An 18334-nucleotide genomic window follows, 5' to 3' on the forward strand; every position below is an offset into this window, starting at 1 on the left:
CTGTACAAACAGAGTGCCGGCCCAGCCACAGGATGTATGAGGCTTCTGCTAACTCACACAAATGACAGCAATGCATACTTGGTTAACAGCCACACAGGTCACACTGACGGCGGCCGTGTAAAACAACTTTAACACTCTTACTAATAATGCGCCACACTGTGAACCCACACCAAACAAGAATGACAAACACATTTCGGGAGAACATCCGCACCTTAACACAACATAAACACAACAGAACAAATACCCAGAATCCTTTGCAGCCCTAACTCTTCCGGGCTACATTATACACCCCCCCCCCCCCTACCACCAAACCCCGCCCACCTCAACCGACGCACGGAGGGGTTTGGGGGGTGATGGTTGGGGGAGAGCAAGGTTGGGGTGGGCGGGGTTTGGTGGTAGCGGGGGTGTATAATGTAGCCCGGAAGAGTTAGGGCTGCATGGGATTCTGGGTATTTGTTCTGTTGTGTTTATGTTGTGTTAAGGTGCGGATGTTCTCCCGAAATGTGTTTGCCATTCTTGTTTGGTTTTGGTTCACAGTGTGGCGCATATTAGTAAGAGTGTTAAAGTTGTTTTATACGGCCACCGTCAGTGTAACCTGTGTGGCTGTTGACCAAGTATGACTTGCTGTCACTTATGTAAGCAAGCAGTAGTTGAATACAACATGTGGCTTGGCTGGCACACTGTAAGTACAGGTTGTAGAGGGCGTTAAATGCTGTACCATCACGGCAAGCCCTTATTATAATTGTTAGGGTGAAAATCTGAAAATATTTGTCCCGGGAGATTTCTGGGAGAGGCACTGAAATCCGGAAGTCTCCCAGGAAAATCAGGAGCTGAGCCGCATCAGAGTGATCAAAGAGCCGCATGCGGCTCCGGATCCGCGGGTTGCCGACCCCTGTACTAGGGGCAGATGGAGGCCTATAACACCCCACTACCATAATGTGGTGATTTCTAGCTAATTCAATTTCAAGTGCTAACAGTTCAAGTTCTTTACTTACTGATTCAGAGAGCACTAATTTAACATCAAACCTCTGCTTAATATATATGGCCACTCCACCACCTTTTCTTTGTCGGTCAGTACGATAGACATTATAGCCATGAATGTAAATATCTTTATTAAGCACAGATTGTTTAAGCCAAGTTTCAGATAAGACTACAATATCAGCATTTGTTGAGTTTATCCAGATCTTTATCATATCCAGCTTAGGGAGTAAACTCCGAACATTGATATGAATAATCCCAAGACTAGTTTTAAAATCTGTAGGTGGAAAACCTTGTGTAGGTGTATCAGGGCCTGGATTAGTCTCAACATTTCCCGAGAGCAATAACAATAATATAACTAAACATTTGCGCTTAAAGTTACCATCTTTTGAGTCAGTCTTTAATCTGTGAAAGTAAGTTCTCACAATAGGGGAGGATGCAGTAATGTTGACGTGATCTCTCAAAACAAGGAAACAATAAGAATGAATGGACTCTACCATAGTATGCAGCCATTTGGTTTTGTCCAAAGTCACAGAAATCTTCAACTGAGATAAGGCCGAGGTTATTTTGTAGCTGTCACGATGATGAAATGTCAAATTATCAAATATGTCAAACTGTGCATCTTGAAGTAGCATAGCTCGTGGGTGGGGGTGACCAGACCCATTTGGGACACCAGTAAAACCACACGAAAGTATAAAACACAATATAATAATTTGTGACATAGTGAGAGGAGAAGTTCCACTTGTTTTACCACTTTTGAAGATGTTAGCAGACAGGGCTAAAGACTAGCAACCAAGGCCGACGGGTGGAAGCCCGTAGACAAAGCCAATGGCTGGAGGCAAACAGCAGGTCGATGGAAGGCTAGTAGGCAGGTCGATGGTGGAAGGCTAGCAGGCAGGTCAATGGTGAAAGGCTGGTAGGCAGGTCGACGGTGGAAGGCTAGCAGGCAGGTCGATGGTGGAAGGCTAGAAGGCAGGTCGATGGTGGAAGGCTGGTAGGCAGGTCAACGGTGGAAGGCTAGCAGGCAGGTCGATGGTGGAAGGCTAGCAGGCAGGTCGATGGTGGAAAGCTAGCAGGCAGGTCGACGGTGGAAGGCTAGCAGGCAGGTCGATGGTGGAAGGCTAGCAGGCAGGTCGATGGTGGAAGGCTAGCAGGCAGGTCGATGGTGGAAGGCTAGCAGGCAGGTCGACGGTGGAAGGCTAGCAGGCAGGTCGATGGTGGAAGGCTATCAGGCTGGCCGATGGTGGAAGGCTAGCAGGCAGGCCGATGGTGGAAGGCTGGCAGGCAGGTCGATGGTGGAAGGCTGGCAGGCAGGTTGATTGTGGAAGGCTAGCAGGCAGGTCGATGGTGGAAGGCTAGGAGGCAGGTCGATGGTGGAAGGCTGGTAGGCAGGTTGATGGTGGAAGGCTAGCAGGCAGGTCGATGGTGGAAGGCTAGGAGGCAGGTCGATGGTGGAAGGCTAGTGGCGCGGTTGGTAGAGTGGCCGTGCCTGAGGGTTCCTGGTTCAATCCCCACCTTCTACCAACCTAGTCACGTCTGTTGTGTCCTTGAGCAGGACACTTCACCCTTGCTCCTGATGGGTCGTGGTAAGCGCCTTGCATGGCAGATCTCGCCATTAGTGTGTGAATGAGTGAATGAGACGGGATGAGTTTGCTAAGTACAAAAATGAGTCGAAATTTTTGAATGAAAGAAACTTCTGTTCTAAATGTGTCCTCTAGATGTCGCAATAGCAATTCTTTGTATCTTTGTATATGATGCTACATATCTAAAACACAACTAAAACACATGATGTTAGCGCACCAGTCGGGGAAAATGAGCAAACTACATCAATAACATCCTGTAATTTGATTTTGATATTATTTATTTATCTTGATGGATTGAAAATGAACACCAATGAGTTGACTGATGAACATTATCACATAATTGATTCTGAAAGTGTAAAAAAGGACAACTAAAGATAGAATACTATTGTATGTAAAAAAAAAAAAAACATGATTTGTACATTTTCAGAATGTGTTTGTTCTATTTGTAAACAAAGAAAACAATCTGCAATTTTCTTTATTTTTACGTTATCTTGCCGTGATTTTAACAGTCCGGCCAACTTGGAGTAGATCTTTCTCCATGTGGCCCCCCATCTAAAATTAGTTTAAACACCCCTGGCCGAGATCTTCCTACGAAAAGCAGATACGAGAAAAAAATCTAATTATGAAACGGAATAGATCCCTAAAGATTTGTTGAGTAATATCAAGGATTATCCGTCGGTGGCGTTCCCAGACATGTGGAACTATCTTGAGTTCCAGACGTCATTCTACACCACAAATTGTGGTTAAGTTTAGAGATAAAGTTTAGGTGTCATAGACCGTATACAGAATACAATATTTACACACTTTATATCAGTGAGTGTAAAGTTAAGAATGCCTCAATCAATGCTGCCTTGTACTTATAATAAAACTTGCTCCTCATCAAATTTCCAAGTCTGTTTTTGTACTCACTTTTGAATACATTTTAGTGGCTGGGACAAAAGGAAGTATATCCCGTGTTTTTATTGGTTGTATTTTTACACTCTTTTAACACAACACACGAAAGAACACAAATAATGTCATTGTGTTAACAGTGTCAGTCCAAAACTATTTCTATTCTCTCTTTATCTTATTGACTTATTTACCCAACAGACGTTCAACAGCCCCTTCACATTAAAGAGGAAGAGGATGATCCACAGCCCACCTACATTAAAGAGGAAGAGGAGGATCCACAGCACACCCACATGAAAGAGGAAGAGGAAGATCCACACATGAAAGAGGAAGAGGAGGGAGAGTGTGTTGTAGGGCAGGAGGAGGATGATGTCAGCAAGTTTCCACTGACTGTTGTCTCTGTGAAGACTGAAGAGCATGAAGGCAAAGCACCTGAGTCCTCACAGCTTCATCACAGTCCAAGTAAGCACATATCATTTTATTCTCAGGGCATTCAATCCATCACAACTGGACTGTTCACTTTGTCTTAGAAGACTCATCCAAGTAGGCTTCATCACTTCATGCTTATACACTTCAAGTCTTAAATCTAATCATTGGAATTTAGAGGGGAACTGCACTTTTTGGGGGAATTTTTCTATCGTTCACAATCATTATAAAAGACATGATGGTGGATCTATATATATATAAAAAAAAATCACATTCTAATTAGGACTGGGCGATATGGCCTTTTATTAATATGTGGATATGTTTAGTCCATGTCACGATACACCATATATATGTGGATATGTTTAGGCCATGTCACGAATTTAGAGGGGAACTGCACTTTTTGGGAATTTTTCTATTGTTCACAATCTTTTTAAAAGACATGATGGTGGATATATATATATATAAACAAAAATACATTCTAAGTAGGGCTGGGAGATATGGCCTTTTATTAAAATCTCTATTTTTAGTCCATGTCACGATACACCATATATATGTGGATATGTTTAGGCCATGTCACGATACACCATATATATGTGGATATGTTTAGTCCATGTCACGATACACCATATATATGTGGATATTTTGCCTTAGCCTTGAATGAACACTTGATGCATATAATCACAGCAGTATGATGATTATATGTGTCTACATTAAAACATTCTTCTTCATACTGCATTAATATATGCTACTTTTAAACTTTCATGCAGAGAGGGAAACCACAACTAAGTCAATTTAGCAAAAGTGTATTTATTAAACAGTTATTAAGCAGTGGTACAAACATTCATGTCATTTCAAAACAGAAAGTGCAAGATTGTCAGACATTTTAAAACAAGCTATTAGTTCACTTCTGTGCATGATGTCACTAAGATGACATATCAAAACAACACTAAATTAAAGTGCACTTTCTGTACAGAACGCCACTACAATAGTTTAAAACAAATGAAGTGCACTTTTGTGCATGATGTCACACAATATATTTCAATAAGTGTCATATAATAATGAGCTGCATAATAGGAAATCAAATAGTGTATGTCCTTCACTATGTGGTAGGTTCCTGCGGACGATATCTCCTTCTGATGTGGAAATGGTTGCTTGGGCATTTTGTTGGTGTGGCACAGAACGGAGATGTTGACATGCAGAGTTTCAAGCACTCTTCATTCTCTAGCGGGTGACTTTTCAAATGATGCTACATTAGCAGTGCTGCTACTTTTTGTAGCAACGCTTTTGCCGCATACTTGTTCACCATCTACCCGCTTGAAGCCAAACCACCGCCAGACGATGGACCCCCTGCTGTTTGTTTTGGGAACTATTTCTTCCTTCATTTGTTACCAGATTGGCACCTTCTTTCTCTCGTATTACCACTAGCACCACAGCTAACGTTACCATGCCGCTACCTGTTTGCTCCGTGAGAGCGTATGACGTTGCACACGTGACAGTATGTGACGTATGTAAGAAGGTGCGCTTGTTTTATGTCTCTGTGAGAAGGAGACACAAGAAAGAGTGAGAAGAGCCTGTAGTGTAATGCCTGCAGCTAAAAGCAACTGTGTGAGAACGTATACTCCAATATCACCATATAGTCATTTTTATACCGCACGGAGACAAACCCACGATATATCCAGTATATTACATACATCACCCAGCCCTAATTCTAACTCATAAATGTAAATAAAAGTCCACTTGCAATGGAGCCAATGGGAGGTCCTCTATAACCATCCAAAATACACCAACAATACTCCATTTGCATTTTGTGGCTTGAATGTCCACCAAGTGTTAGTTGAGTTGAGTTTATTTGGAACATGCAAGCATACAACATGATACATCACACATGCATGCATACAACATGATACATCACACATGCATGAATACAACATGATACATCACACATGCATGCATACAACATGATACATCACACATGCATGCATACAACATGATACATCACACATGCATGCATACAAACATGATACATCACACATGCATGCATACAAACATGATACATCACACATGCATGCATACAACATGATACATCACACATGCATGCATTCATACAATATGATACATCACACATGCATGCATACAACATGATGCATCACACATGCATGCATACAACATGATACATCACACATGCATGCATGCATACAATATGATACATCACACATTCATGCATACAACATGATACATCACACATGCATGCATACAACTTGATACATTACACATGCATGCATACAACATGATACATCACACATGCATGCAATATGATACATCACACATGCATGCATACAACATGATACATCACACATGCATGCTTACAACATGATACATCACACATGCATGTATACAACATGATACATCACAATTTCCAGTTTGTCTTTTCAACATGTTGGAAAAGGAGTAGGAAGACTTACTTACTTACTTACTTAGTCCTCTTGCACTTCAGGGCGCGTAGAGCCGACCATAGCAACCAGGTCTCTCCATCTGGGTCTGTTGTGGGCAAGGTGTTGAGCTTGTGCCATAGTCACATTGCAGGCCTTAAGGTCCTGGGCTAATACATCCAGCCAGCGAGTCCTGGGGGCGCCTCTAGGGCGTCTCCAGCCAGCTCGCTGCGGGTTGAAGTCCAGGATTTTGCGCGTGGGGTGTTCCCCCGGCAGGCAGATGACATGGCCATACCAGCGCACTCGCCGCATTGCCGCGAGGCGAGAGGCTGGGAGCTGTTGGGTTAGCTCTCTTAGGGTCTTGTTGGTGACATGCTGGCTCCACGTGATGCCTTCTATCCTCCTGAGGGCTCTGGAATCAAAGCCATCTAGCCTGGCCGCCAGGATGTTATTCAGCGGCCATGTTTCCGAACCGTACAGAAGGACAGAGATGACAGAGGAATTGTAGACCCTCAACTTGGTGTCCCGAGATATGTGCCGGTGTCGCCACAACGGTCTCCACAGGGACTGCATGACGGAGGCTGCAAGGGTGCGACGGCGGTCCACCTCTCCTTTGAGGTCGCCGGTGTTGGTGACTGTCGAGCCGAGGTATCTGAAGGTAGGGACAAAGTGGACAGGGGTATTCTCAAATAAGAAGGGTGGTGGGTCTGGTCCATCGCCGATATGCATGAGTTCGGTTTTGGACCAGCTGATTTTCAGGCTGAGCTGTTTGGTCTCCTCATCAAACACACCAAGGGCCTCCCTGAGCTGGTCAGCGGTCTCACTGAACAGGGTGGTGTCATCGGCGTATTCGAGGTCCTTTAGGGTGTAGTTTCCAAGTGACACCCCGGGGACTCGCACACAGACTCTGGACATCAGGTGGTCGATGACACAGTTAAATAGTTCTGGTGCGGCAACACAGCCTTGCCTGACCCACTCAGAGTCTTTACAGCTCACACACACACAGCTTTCTGCACCCTGATACAACTGCTGAAAGAGTGTGGTGATTTTAGTTGGGACTCCGAGGGACTTCAGGATGTTCCAGAGGGACCCGTGGTCCACAGTGTCGAAGGCAGCCTTAAGGTCAATGAAGGCAATGTAGAGGTGCCGGTCCTTTCTGAGCTCCCGGGCCTTTTCTATTAAGAGCCGGATGGCAGAGATGTGATCCATGGTGGAACGATTGAGCATGAAGCCGGCCTGTTCTTGGCGGCGTCTGCTTCTGGTTGCAGGTAGAGCTCGGGTGAGTAATATGCGGGTAAAGAGTTTACCGGGGATGGAGAGGAGTGTGATCCCTCTATGGTTGCTGCAGGTCAGCTGGTCTCCCTTATGCTTCCAAAATGGTAGTATAATGCCCCGCCTCCAGTCATCAGGCAGCGACTCAGAGACCCACACATGGTTGATGATCTGTGTGAGCCAGAGGATGATGTTGTCTCCTCTGGCCTTCAGCATCTCTGCTGTGATGGTACATAAGCCAGGGGCTTTTCCATTCTTGAGTTTCGTTAGGGCTGCTCTGACTTCAGCTGGAGAGACAGGGGCGGTGGAGCTTCCGGGATTGTGGTGGTGTGGGTGGTAGGGGTGGGGTCTTCTGGGGCAGGGGGATGGTTGAGGAGCTCGCTGAAATGCTCCTTCCAGCGGCTGATGCAATCCGCTTCAGTGGAGAGGATGTTGCCAGCCTGATCCTTGACTAGGAAGCAGCGCTGGCGGGGGCCCGCTTTCCCTTTGCGGAGCAGGTTGAAAAGCTGCCGCAGGTTGTTGTTTTGGGAAGCCGTCTCCATGGCTGTCGCCTGGTTGCTCCAGAAGTTCGCCCTGTCGCGTCGAATAGGCAGATTGCGTTGGCTGTTAAGGCGTCGATACAGGTCCAGGTCTCCCCGCAGACGGGCTGCTCGTCTGTTATTCACGATATCTAGTGTGTCTTGTGATATCCAGGGCTTCTTGGTGGCAGGTCTCGTCCGCCCGATTGATTCTTTGGAAGCCTCAATGACCTTGTTTTTAAAGTGAGGCCATTCTTTATCAATCCCACTGGAGAGGGCATTGAATCGGTTTGCGATGGAACATCTGTACGTCTCCATGATGGTCGGGTCTTGCAGTCGTGAGGAGTCTAGCCTGGGGGAGGCATTAGTTAATGCCCCTGCCTTGAACTTCAGCCGCATGTCGGCTATCAGCAGGCGGTGGTCGGTGTTACCAAGCTGTGCACCTCTGAAGACACGGCAGTTGGTGATGGATGTTTTCCAGCGGCGGGATATGAGGATGTGGTCGATGGCTTTCTTTGTTTTTCCATCTGGGCTGTACCAGGTCCAATGATGGATCCGCTTCCGGGGAAACCAAGTGTCGGCGATGCAGAGGTTGGTGGCTCTGCACAGATTAAGCAATCGTTGGCCGTTATCATTGGTGGTGCTGTTGATAAAGACGGGACCTGTTACTGCCGGGAGGGTGAGGTCCTGGGTGGAGATTGTAGCATTGGCATCTGTGAGGACGATGACAATGTCATGAGGGGGGGCTGCCAGGATGGCGTCATGTAGCCGGTCGTGGAAGGTGTCCTTTGCCTGGTCTGGGGTGACATCAGTTGGGCTATAGGCGACAATAACTGTCATCTTCCCATGTTGGTGTAATAGACGGACAGAGAGCAGTCTATCACTGACTGGTTTCCAGCTGATGATTGACTTCCTCCGGTATAGCGGGATGGCTAGGGCTACGCCGTAGAGGCCTCTACCATCATTTGGGCCACTCCAGAGAAAAAGGTGGTCGCCGGCGGTGGTCTCTCCAGTACCGCGCCAGCGTGACTCGCAAAGGCCAGCGAGGGTAATGTTGTAGTTGGAGAGTTCATGGGAGAGAAGTGTTGCATAGCCGGGGCGTAGGAGTGTTTGGACATTCCAGCAGGCAATGCGGGTTTTGTAACGGAGATCCAAATGTCGTAGTTCGAGGGCATGCAGGGGTCTGTTGCCAGGGTAGTCCGTCCGGTTAAATCTAGTTGCTCTGGTTGGATTCGTAACTGTTTAGTTTTCAACATGCTGGGTAGTTGGCCCTGCGATGGCTAGTCAGCTGGTGGGGCTGCCACCTTACAGCATGCTGACAGGCTGTGAACCCCTTACGTATGGCAGGGGGTTCGGCGGAAGCTGCTCATTAGTGCCATCCTGGTGCCGTGAGCCCCCCGAAGGTTACAGGTTCACCATGCACTGAGCCCAGGCAGGCACCAGGTAGGTTTAAGCTGTCGCACCTCGTCAAGGTTACACAGTTCCTTGTCCTGGTGGGGTGAGGCCCCCAGAACAGCGACAGCGGCCCCCAGGACAGCGACAGAACAAGTAGGAAGAAGCAGAGCTTATTTAATTCTACCCCTTTTCTTTTACATAACAGTTGCGAACACTTTTGTTCACTTCCTGTTCTCAATGTGTTCACAATATACTCCATAAGTAATCACAATAAAAATAAATAAATAATAATGAGTGAAGTAAGTTATATTTCATATGGTGAGATGAGTAAGATGATGTAGAAAATGAATAATGGATGAAATAAATTGAGAATGTTTATCTTCTTCTTTGTACTTTGTAAACACTTTAAGTGTGAAGAGTTTCTTGAAGTGGATCATATTAGTACATTGTTTGATTGCTTTGCTTCATCCATTCCATCATTTAATTCCACATACTGATATACTGAAGGTCTTAAGTGTTGTACGTGCATAAACATGTTTTAAATTACATTTTTCTCTAAGATGATATTTCTCATCTTTATTTGAGAATTGTTGTACATTCTTGGCTAGCAGGTTATAGTTTGCTTTGTGTATCATTTTAGCTGTTTGCTAATTCACTATGTGGTGGAATTTCAGTATTTGTGATTCAATAAATAAAGTGTTTGTATGTTGTCTATATCCAACATGATGTATTATTATAACTGATCTTTTTTGTAACACAGTTAATGAATGAAGTGTACTTTTGTAGTTATTTCCCATATTTCTACACAATAAGTCAGATATGTAACACTAGTGAGCAGTAGAGAATATGAAGTCATTTTTGTCCCAGGACTTATTTTGCTTTATTCATTATTGCAATGTCTTTTGCCACCTTATGTGGTATATTTTTTACATGAGATTTCCAGTTCAATTTATCATCTGTTATTACACCCAAAAATCCGGTTTATTTTACCCATTCAATGTCTACTCTGTCCATTTGGACTTCTCCTGTAACCAAATAGCATTATTTTACTTTTACTGAGACTCAAAGATAGTCTGTTTTTGTCAAAGCATCTTTTTAATGTGTTCATTTCTTCTGTTATTATTTGTATTATTTTCTGTGTGTTCTCTCCTAAACAGAAAGCAGTTGTGTCGTCTGCAAATAAAACTAACTAAGTCCTTTGTAACTTTACAAATGTGGTTTATATAAAGATGAAACAATCTTGGTCCCAGTATTGATCCCTGGGGTACACCACAAGATATATCTAGCCGTGTTGACATATTTTCACCCATCTTCACATATTGCTTCCTGTTGGTTAAATAGCTTCTTACCCAGTTCAAGACCAACCCTCTGATGCCATATCCTTCTAGTTTTGTTATAAAAATATCATGATTAATTGTGTCAAATGCTTTAGTTTAGTCCATGAATACTGCGGCCGCACATTCTTTACCATCTATTGCATTGCTCATTTCTTTTGTTATTTGGATTAATGCTATCCATGTTGAGATATTTGCTGTGAATTCTGGTGTGTAGTTAGTAAACTGGTGTATGTCTCCATTCTTATAAATTGGTACGACTTTTGCAATTTTCATTTTGTCAGGGAATTTGCGGGTTAGAAATGATACGTTGCTGATATATGTCAGAGGTTCTGAAATGTCTTCTATAACCTTTTTTATGGTTACCATATCTATTCCATGACAGTCGGTTGAGGTCTTGGATTTACAATGTTTTACAATTTTGATTATTTCTTCTTTAGTCACGTTCTTAAGAAACATGGAATTGGGATTTCTGTCTATGAGCTCACTCAAGTCCTCAACTGATCCATCATCTGCATTTGGAAATCTTTGTTCCACATTTTTTCCAATATTAACAAAGTAATCATTAAAACGTTCAACTATTTGGTTCATATTGTCATTTTTTGTATTTCCATGTAGAAAGTACTGGGGGTAATCTTTCTTAGCAGCATTTTTAATGATGCTTTTTAGGATGCCCCATGTTGCTCTCATGTTGTTTCTGTTCTTCTTTAATAATTGTCTGTAGTATTCCTTCTTACATGTTCCTAGTATACCAATTAGCTTGTTTTTATATTTATTATACTTATTTTCTGCCTCTATAGATGTCTGTGTTATTAATATTCCATATAATGTCTTTTTTTTGTGACAAGCATTTTTCAGTCCTTTTGTCATCCATGGTTGGTTGTTTTTCTTTTGCTTCTTACTAACTTCTTTCCATGGACAACATAAACATTGATATTATACATGTGGGCCAATATATATATATATATTTGATGTGGCAAGCTACTTTTGCAGTGTATAGCTTAGCTACATTTAATTGAGAGTATAGCTTAGCTCCATTTAATTGAGAGTAACTTGTAGCTTAGCTTACTACATTGTCCAGGTAGTTTGCCCATCACTGTCTATTTGGCCTAGCTCACATGTCAATAGTTTGAATACTGCAAACTTCAAAAGAGTAACACCTCATTTGTTCTGCAGACGTCCAGCGGGTGTCAGCGGGGAGTCATGAAGAGGAGTGGCACACCAGTGTGGGACAGAAGGAGCTACAGGCCCCCTCCCACATTAAAGAGGAGCAGCTTCATGATGAAGATGAAGCTCAGTCCTTACAGCTTCATCACAGTCAAAGTGAGGAGAACAGAGGGGCGGAGCTTGTAAGTCAACACATCACAGAAGCTGATGGAGAGCATTGTGAAGATATCAAGTCAGAACCAGACAGCATCTTTGCTCCACTGTCAGACATGGACCACATGATGTCACACTCTTCTGATCACAGTGACCACATCCAAAAACCTTTGGAGAGTAAAAATGACTCTAAAGGTGATACGAGACATCACACTAACAACAAACACTTTGAGTGCTCTGAATGTGGGAAATCATTTAGAAAGAAGAGTCATTTTACAGAACACATGAGAACACACACTGGAGAGAAACCTTATGCTTGCTCAGCTTGTGCTAAAAGATTCAACACTAAGAAAGTCATGATCACACACATGAGAACACACACAGGTGAGAAACCTTTTACTTGCTCTGTTTGTAAGAAGAGTTTCTCCAGAAAGGGTGACATGACCACACACATGAGAACACACACTGGAGAGAAACCTTTTGCTTGCTCAGCTTGTGCTGAAAGTTTCAACACTAAGAAGGAACTTATATTACATGTGAGAACACACACAGGTGGTAAACCTTTTACTTGCGCCGTTTGTAAGAAGAGTTTCTCCAGAAAGGAACACATGACCAGACACATGAGAACACACACTGGAGAGAGACCTTTTGTTTGCTCAGCTTGTGCTAAAAGATTCAACACTAAGAAGGAAATGATATTACACATGAGAACACACACAGGTGAGCAATCTTTTGCTTGCTCTGTTTGTAAGAAGAGTTTCTCCAGAAAGGAACACATGACCACACACATGAGAACACACACTGGAGAGAAACCTTTTACTTGCTCTGTTTGTAAGAAGAGTTTCTCCAGAAAGGGTGACATGACCACACACATGAGAACACACACTGGAGAGAAACCTTATGCTTGCTCAGCTTGTGCTAAAAGATTCAACACTAAGAAAGTCATGATCACACACATGAGAACACACACAGGTGAGAAACCTTTTACTTGCTCTGTTTGTAAGAAGAGTTTCTCCAGAAAGGGTGACATGACCACACACATGAGAACACACACTGGAGAGAAACCTTTTGCTTGCTCAGCTTGTGCTGAAAGTTTCAACACTAAGAAGGAACTTATATTACATGTGAGAACACACACAGGTGGTAAACCTTTTACTTGCGCCGTTTGTAAGAAGAGTTTCTCCAGAAAGGAACACATGACCAGACACATGAGAACACACACTGGAGAGAGACCTTTTGTTTGCTCAGCTTGTGCTAAAAGATTCAACACTAAGAAGGAAATGATATTACACATGAGGACACACACAGGTGAGAAACCCTTTGCTTGCTCTGTTTGTAAGAAGATTTTCTCCAGAAAGGAACACATGACCACACACATGAGAACACACACTGGAGAGAAACCTTTTACTTGCTCTGTTTGTAAGAAGAGTTTCTCCAGAAAGGGTGACATGACCATACACATGGGAACACACACTGGAGAGAAACCTTTTGCTTGCTCAGCTTGTGCTAAAAGATTCAACACTAAAAAGAAAAGTATATTACACATGAGAACACACACTGGAGAGAAACCTTTTGCTTGCTCAGCTTGCGCTAAAAGATTCAACACTAAGATTGAAATTATGTTACACATGAGAACACACACAGGTGAGAAACCTTTTTCTTGCTCTGTTTGTAAGAAGAGTTTCTCCAGAAAAGAACACATGACCACACACATGAGAACACACACTGGAGAGAAACCTTATACTTGCTCTGTTTGTAAGAAGAGTTTCTCCAGAAAGGGTGACATGACCATACACATGAGAACACACACTGGAGAGAAACCTTTTGCTTGCTCAGCTTGTGCTAAAAGATTCAACACTAAGAAGAAAATTATATTACACATGAGAACACACTCAGGTGAGAAACCTTTTACTTGCTCTGTTTGTAAGAAGAGTTTCTCCAGAAAGGAACACATGACTACACACATGAGAACACACACTGGAGAGAAACCTTTTACTTGCTCTGTTTGTAAGAAGAGTTTCTCCAGAAAGGGTGACATGACCATACACATGAGAACACACACTGGAGAGAAACCTTTTGCTTGCTCAGCTTGTGCTAAAAGATTCAACACTAAGAAGAAAATTATATTACACATGAGAACACACACTGAAAAGAAACCTTTTGCTTGCTCAGTGTTAGAATAATTATGTATATATTATCACACTAACTTTAGTATCCTTAAAGTCTGTTGCTTTAGTTATTAGTTATTGTGCTCAAGTTAGACTTTTCTATTTGTGCAAGGACAAAAACTTCTTGTCTGAGGGGTGGCCTCAGCCACAGATGTTATCTTTGTTTTAGCCCGCTAACAGCCAAGGACTTCAAGGACCTCAACGAAGATAAGACGACAACACGCAGACGAAGCAGAGACTTTAAGGACCTCAATGAAGATAAGATGACAACATGCAGACAAAGCGGAGACAAGGCGAAATCACAAGGCCCCCACCACATTCTGTCACGTATTGTGCGTCCTGGACCTGCTTTGCATAAAATATGTGACCACTCTTTTTAGAGGCGGCCTCAGTGATGTTGACTGTGGAACTCTTGAATAAATAGAGGGACGCGGGAGCTGAACCTTAGAGCGTAGGGCAAGACTGTGACTAAGTGTGCAGCTCCATGTGTTCTCCTCATGAGCTAAATTGAACTCTGTCTCTGCATGATTCCTTGCTTCTTGTCTGATGAATATATGTCATAAGTGTTTGAACCTGACACTCAGCTTGTGCTAAAAGATTCAACACTAAAAAGGAACTTTTATTACACATGAGAACACACATTGGGGAGAAACCTTTTACTTGCTATGTTTGTAAGAAGAGTTTCTCCAGAAAGCAAATCATGACCAGACACATGAGAACACACACTGGAGAGAAACCTTTTGCTTGCTCTGTTTGTAAGATGAGTTTCTCCAGAAAGCAAATCATGACCACACACATGAGAACACACACTGGAGAGAAACCGTTTAGTTGCACTGTGTGTGATAAGATGTTCAGGTTTAAGTATCAGGCCAGTAGACACAAGTGTGTAACAGTCATGGAAGCTGCAGGGATTTAAAAACACTTAAAGGGGAACATTATCACAATTTCAGAAGGGTTAAAACCATTAAAAATCAGTTCCCAGTGGCTAATTTTATTTTTCGAAGTTTTTTTCAAAATTCTACCCAGCACGCAATATCCCTAAAAAAGCTTCAATGTGCCTGATTTTAACCATCGTTATATACACCCGTCCATTTTCCTGTGACGTCACATAGTGATGCCAATACAAACAAACATGGCGGATAGAACAGCAAGCCATAGCGACATTAGCTCGGATTCAGACTCGGATTTCAGCGGCTTAAGCGATTCAACAGATTACGCATGTATTGAAACGGATGGTTGTAGTGTGGAGGCAGGTAGCGAAAACCAAATTGAAGAAGAAACTGAAGCTATTGAGCCATATCGGTTTGAACCGTATGCAAGCGAAACCGACGAAAACGACACGACAGCCAGCGACACGGGAGAAAGCGAGGACGAATTCGGCGATCGCCTTCTAACCAACGATTGGTATGTGTTTGTTTGGCATTAAAGGAAACTAACAACTATGAACTAGGTTTACAGCATATGAAATACATTTGGCAACAACATGCACTTTGAGAGTGCAGACAGCCCATTTCAGGCGCGCTAAGAACATATATTTTTCCACGATTTCAGCACTCAGGTTAACCATACCTAAATAGACACAAAATACTGCATTACACAAGACTACCCAAATGTACTCGAATGATTGAAAAAAATAAATATTGTTAAGCTAAATTATTGGCAAACACAGTTTATGTATAATAATTTACGTAAAACCGCGAGTAATGAATAAAGTTTTCATCAATTAATATATTCTGTAGACATACCCTCATCCGCTCTTTTTTCCTGAAAGCTGATCTGTCCAGTTTTGGAGTTGATGTCAGCAGGCCAGGGAAGCTAGGGTCGATATTCTTCTCTTGATCATCTTCGGTGGCATAAGGGACGGTGTGAGCCAAGACATCCAGGGGGTTTAGCTCGCTCGTCTGCGGGAACAAACTGCCGCCATTGCTTGCCGTGCTACCGAGGGCCTTTGTCCCTGAATTGCTCACACACTCCGGCAGATTCAATGGGGGTCTGGCGGCAGATTTCTTTGACTTTATGGTTGGAAATGCATCTGCTTTGAGTGTCGCAGGATATCCACACATTCTTGCCATCTCTGTCGTAGCATAGCTTTCGTCGGTAAAGTGTGCGGAACAAACGACTGACCATTTCGTCGGCTTTCCCCACAGCCTCGTATTTTGAACAAATTTCGTCCAATTTCTTGCCCCTTTCACATCTTTGGGCCACTGGTGCAACTTGAATCCGTCCCTGTTCGTGTTGTTACACCCTCCGACAACACACCGACGAAAGTGAGAAAATGGCGGATTGCTTCCCGATGTGACGTCACGTTGTGACGTCATCGCTCCGAGAGCGAATATTAGAAAGGCGTTTAATTCGCCAAAATTCACCCATTTAGAGTTCGGAAATCGGTCAAAAAATTATATGGTCTTTTTTCTGCAACATCAAGGTATATATTGACGCTTACATAGGTCTGCTGATAATGTTCCCCTTTAAATTAGTGGTAAAAGTGCAATATAATAACACAATTTCAGAATGATTTCCTTGTTAAAATCTCACAATTCATGAGATTTTTATCTAAAATTATAATTTTCGGGGCTTGTTGGTCTAGTGGTATGATTCTTGCTTAGGGTGCGTAAGGTCCCAGGTTCAATTCCTGGACAAGCCCTTAACAGTGATTTAAAACTCTTAGCTTAATTTTCCAAACTGCACACAATGAAGGGATCAATGAAAATGTATAAAATCAAATACAGTGGTAGCTCAATTTACGAGCTCTAATTGTTTTAGGACAGAGCTTGTAACACTTGGTTCTTTTTTGCAGGAAAATAGCCATACCTTTAAATTAGTGGTAAACGTGCAATATACTAACCCAGTTTCAGAATGATTTCCCTGTTAAAATCTCACAATTTGTAAGACTTTTTGTTGAAACATGTTTTTGCGGTTTATGTTGGTCGAGTCGTATGATTCTCGCTTAGGGTGCAAAAGGTCCAGAGCTTGTAACCCTTAGTTCGTTTTTGCATGAAAATAGCCATACCTTTAAATTAGTGGTAAAAGTGCAATATACTAACCCAGTTTCAGAATGATGTCCCTGTTAAAATCTCGCAATTCATGAACATTTTTGATGAAACTTGATTTTTCAGGGCTTGTTGGTCTAGTCCAGGGGTAGGCAACCTTTACCACTCAAAGAGCCATTTTGACCAGTTTCACAAATTAAAGAAAACAATGGGAGCCACAAAAATCTTTTGAAATTTAGAATGAAATAACACTGCATTCAAAGTTTTTTTTTTTGCTTTGTGCTATGTATAAACCAAGGGTCTCAGACACGCAGCCATCACCTCAATATGAAATTTGAATGTTAGTGCGGCCCGCAAGTTTTATATGAATGGCGCTTGACAGCGTCATACTTGGCAGACTACAAATTTCAGGGCAACTGTTCTCTCGAACGTGCCGTGATGGTACAGCATTTTGTGCCCACTACAACCAGCGTGCCGGCCCAACCACACGTTGTACGGGGCTTTTACTTGCTCACGTAAGTGACAGCAAGGCATACTTGGTCAACAACTACACAGGTTACACTGACGGTGGAGGTATAAAAAACTTTAACACTCTTACAAATAATGCGCCACACTGTGAACCCACACCAAACAAGAATGACAAACACATTTCGGTAGAACATCTGCACCTTAACACAACATAAACACAACAGAACAAATACCCAGAATCCCATGCAGCCCTAACTCTTCCCGGCTACATTATACACCCCCGCTACTAAACCCCGCCCACCTCAACCGACGCACGGAGGGGGGGGGGGGGGGGTGGGGGGGGGGGGGGGGGTGTATAATGTAGCCCGGAAGAGTAAGGGCTGCATGGGATTCTGATTTCCCTGTTAAAATCTCACTATTCATGAGATTTTTATCTAAAATTATATTTTTTGGGGCTTGTTGGTCTAGTGGTTTGATTCTCGCTTAGGGTGCGAGAGGTCCCGGGTTCAATTCCTGGACAACCCCTTAACAGTGATTTAAAACTCTTAGCTCAATTTTCCAAACT

At 43.0% G+C, this 18334-nt stretch overlaps 2 protein-coding genes across 2 annotated transcripts; both read left to right on the top strand.

The window, feature by feature from the left end:
* The first annotated feature begins 353 nt into the window (after window positions 1-353).
* On the top strand, window positions 354-12431 carry LOC140680187 (uncharacterized). The gene is made up of 4 exons (XM_072916573.1): window positions 354-372; window positions 3651-3911; window positions 12000-12375; window positions 12407-12431. Exons 1-4 carry the CDS (start codon window positions 354-356, stop codon window positions 12429-12431), a joined length of 681 nt encoding a protein of 226 aa, XP_072772674.1.
* Window positions 12432-12457: 26 nt separating this feature from the next.
* On the top strand, window positions 12458-14753 carry LOC133570549 (uncharacterized). The gene has a single exon (XM_061923233.2). It carries the CDS (start codon window positions 12500-12502, stop codon window positions 14324-14326), a length of 1827 nt encoding a protein of 608 aa, XP_061779217.2. The 5' UTR covers window positions 12458-12499; the 3' UTR covers window positions 14327-14753.
* Window positions 14754-18334: the final 3581 nt, after the last annotated feature.

Source organism: Nerophis lumbriciformis, linkage group LG28 (assembly GCF_033978685.3).
Source record: "Nerophis lumbriciformis linkage group LG28, RoL_Nlum_v2.1, whole genome shotgun sequence".
Lineage (NCBI taxonomy): Eukaryota > Metazoa > Chordata > Actinopteri > Syngnathiformes > Syngnathidae > Nerophis > Nerophis lumbriciformis.

Coding starts and splice junctions, on each gene's coding strand:
- LOC133570549 (XM_061923233.2), top strand. CDS start 12,500: ATGATCACACACATGAGAACACACACAGGTGAGAAACCTTTTACTTGC.
- LOC140680187 (XM_072916573.1), top strand. Junction 3,912..11,999: donor ACAGCTTCATCACAGTCCAA/GTAAGCACATAT, acceptor TTTGTTCTGCAG/ACGTCCAGCGGGTGTCAGCG. Junction 12,376..12,406: donor ACTAACAACAAACACTTTGA/GTGCTCTGAATG, acceptor TCATTTAGAAAG/AAGAGTCATTTTACAGAACA.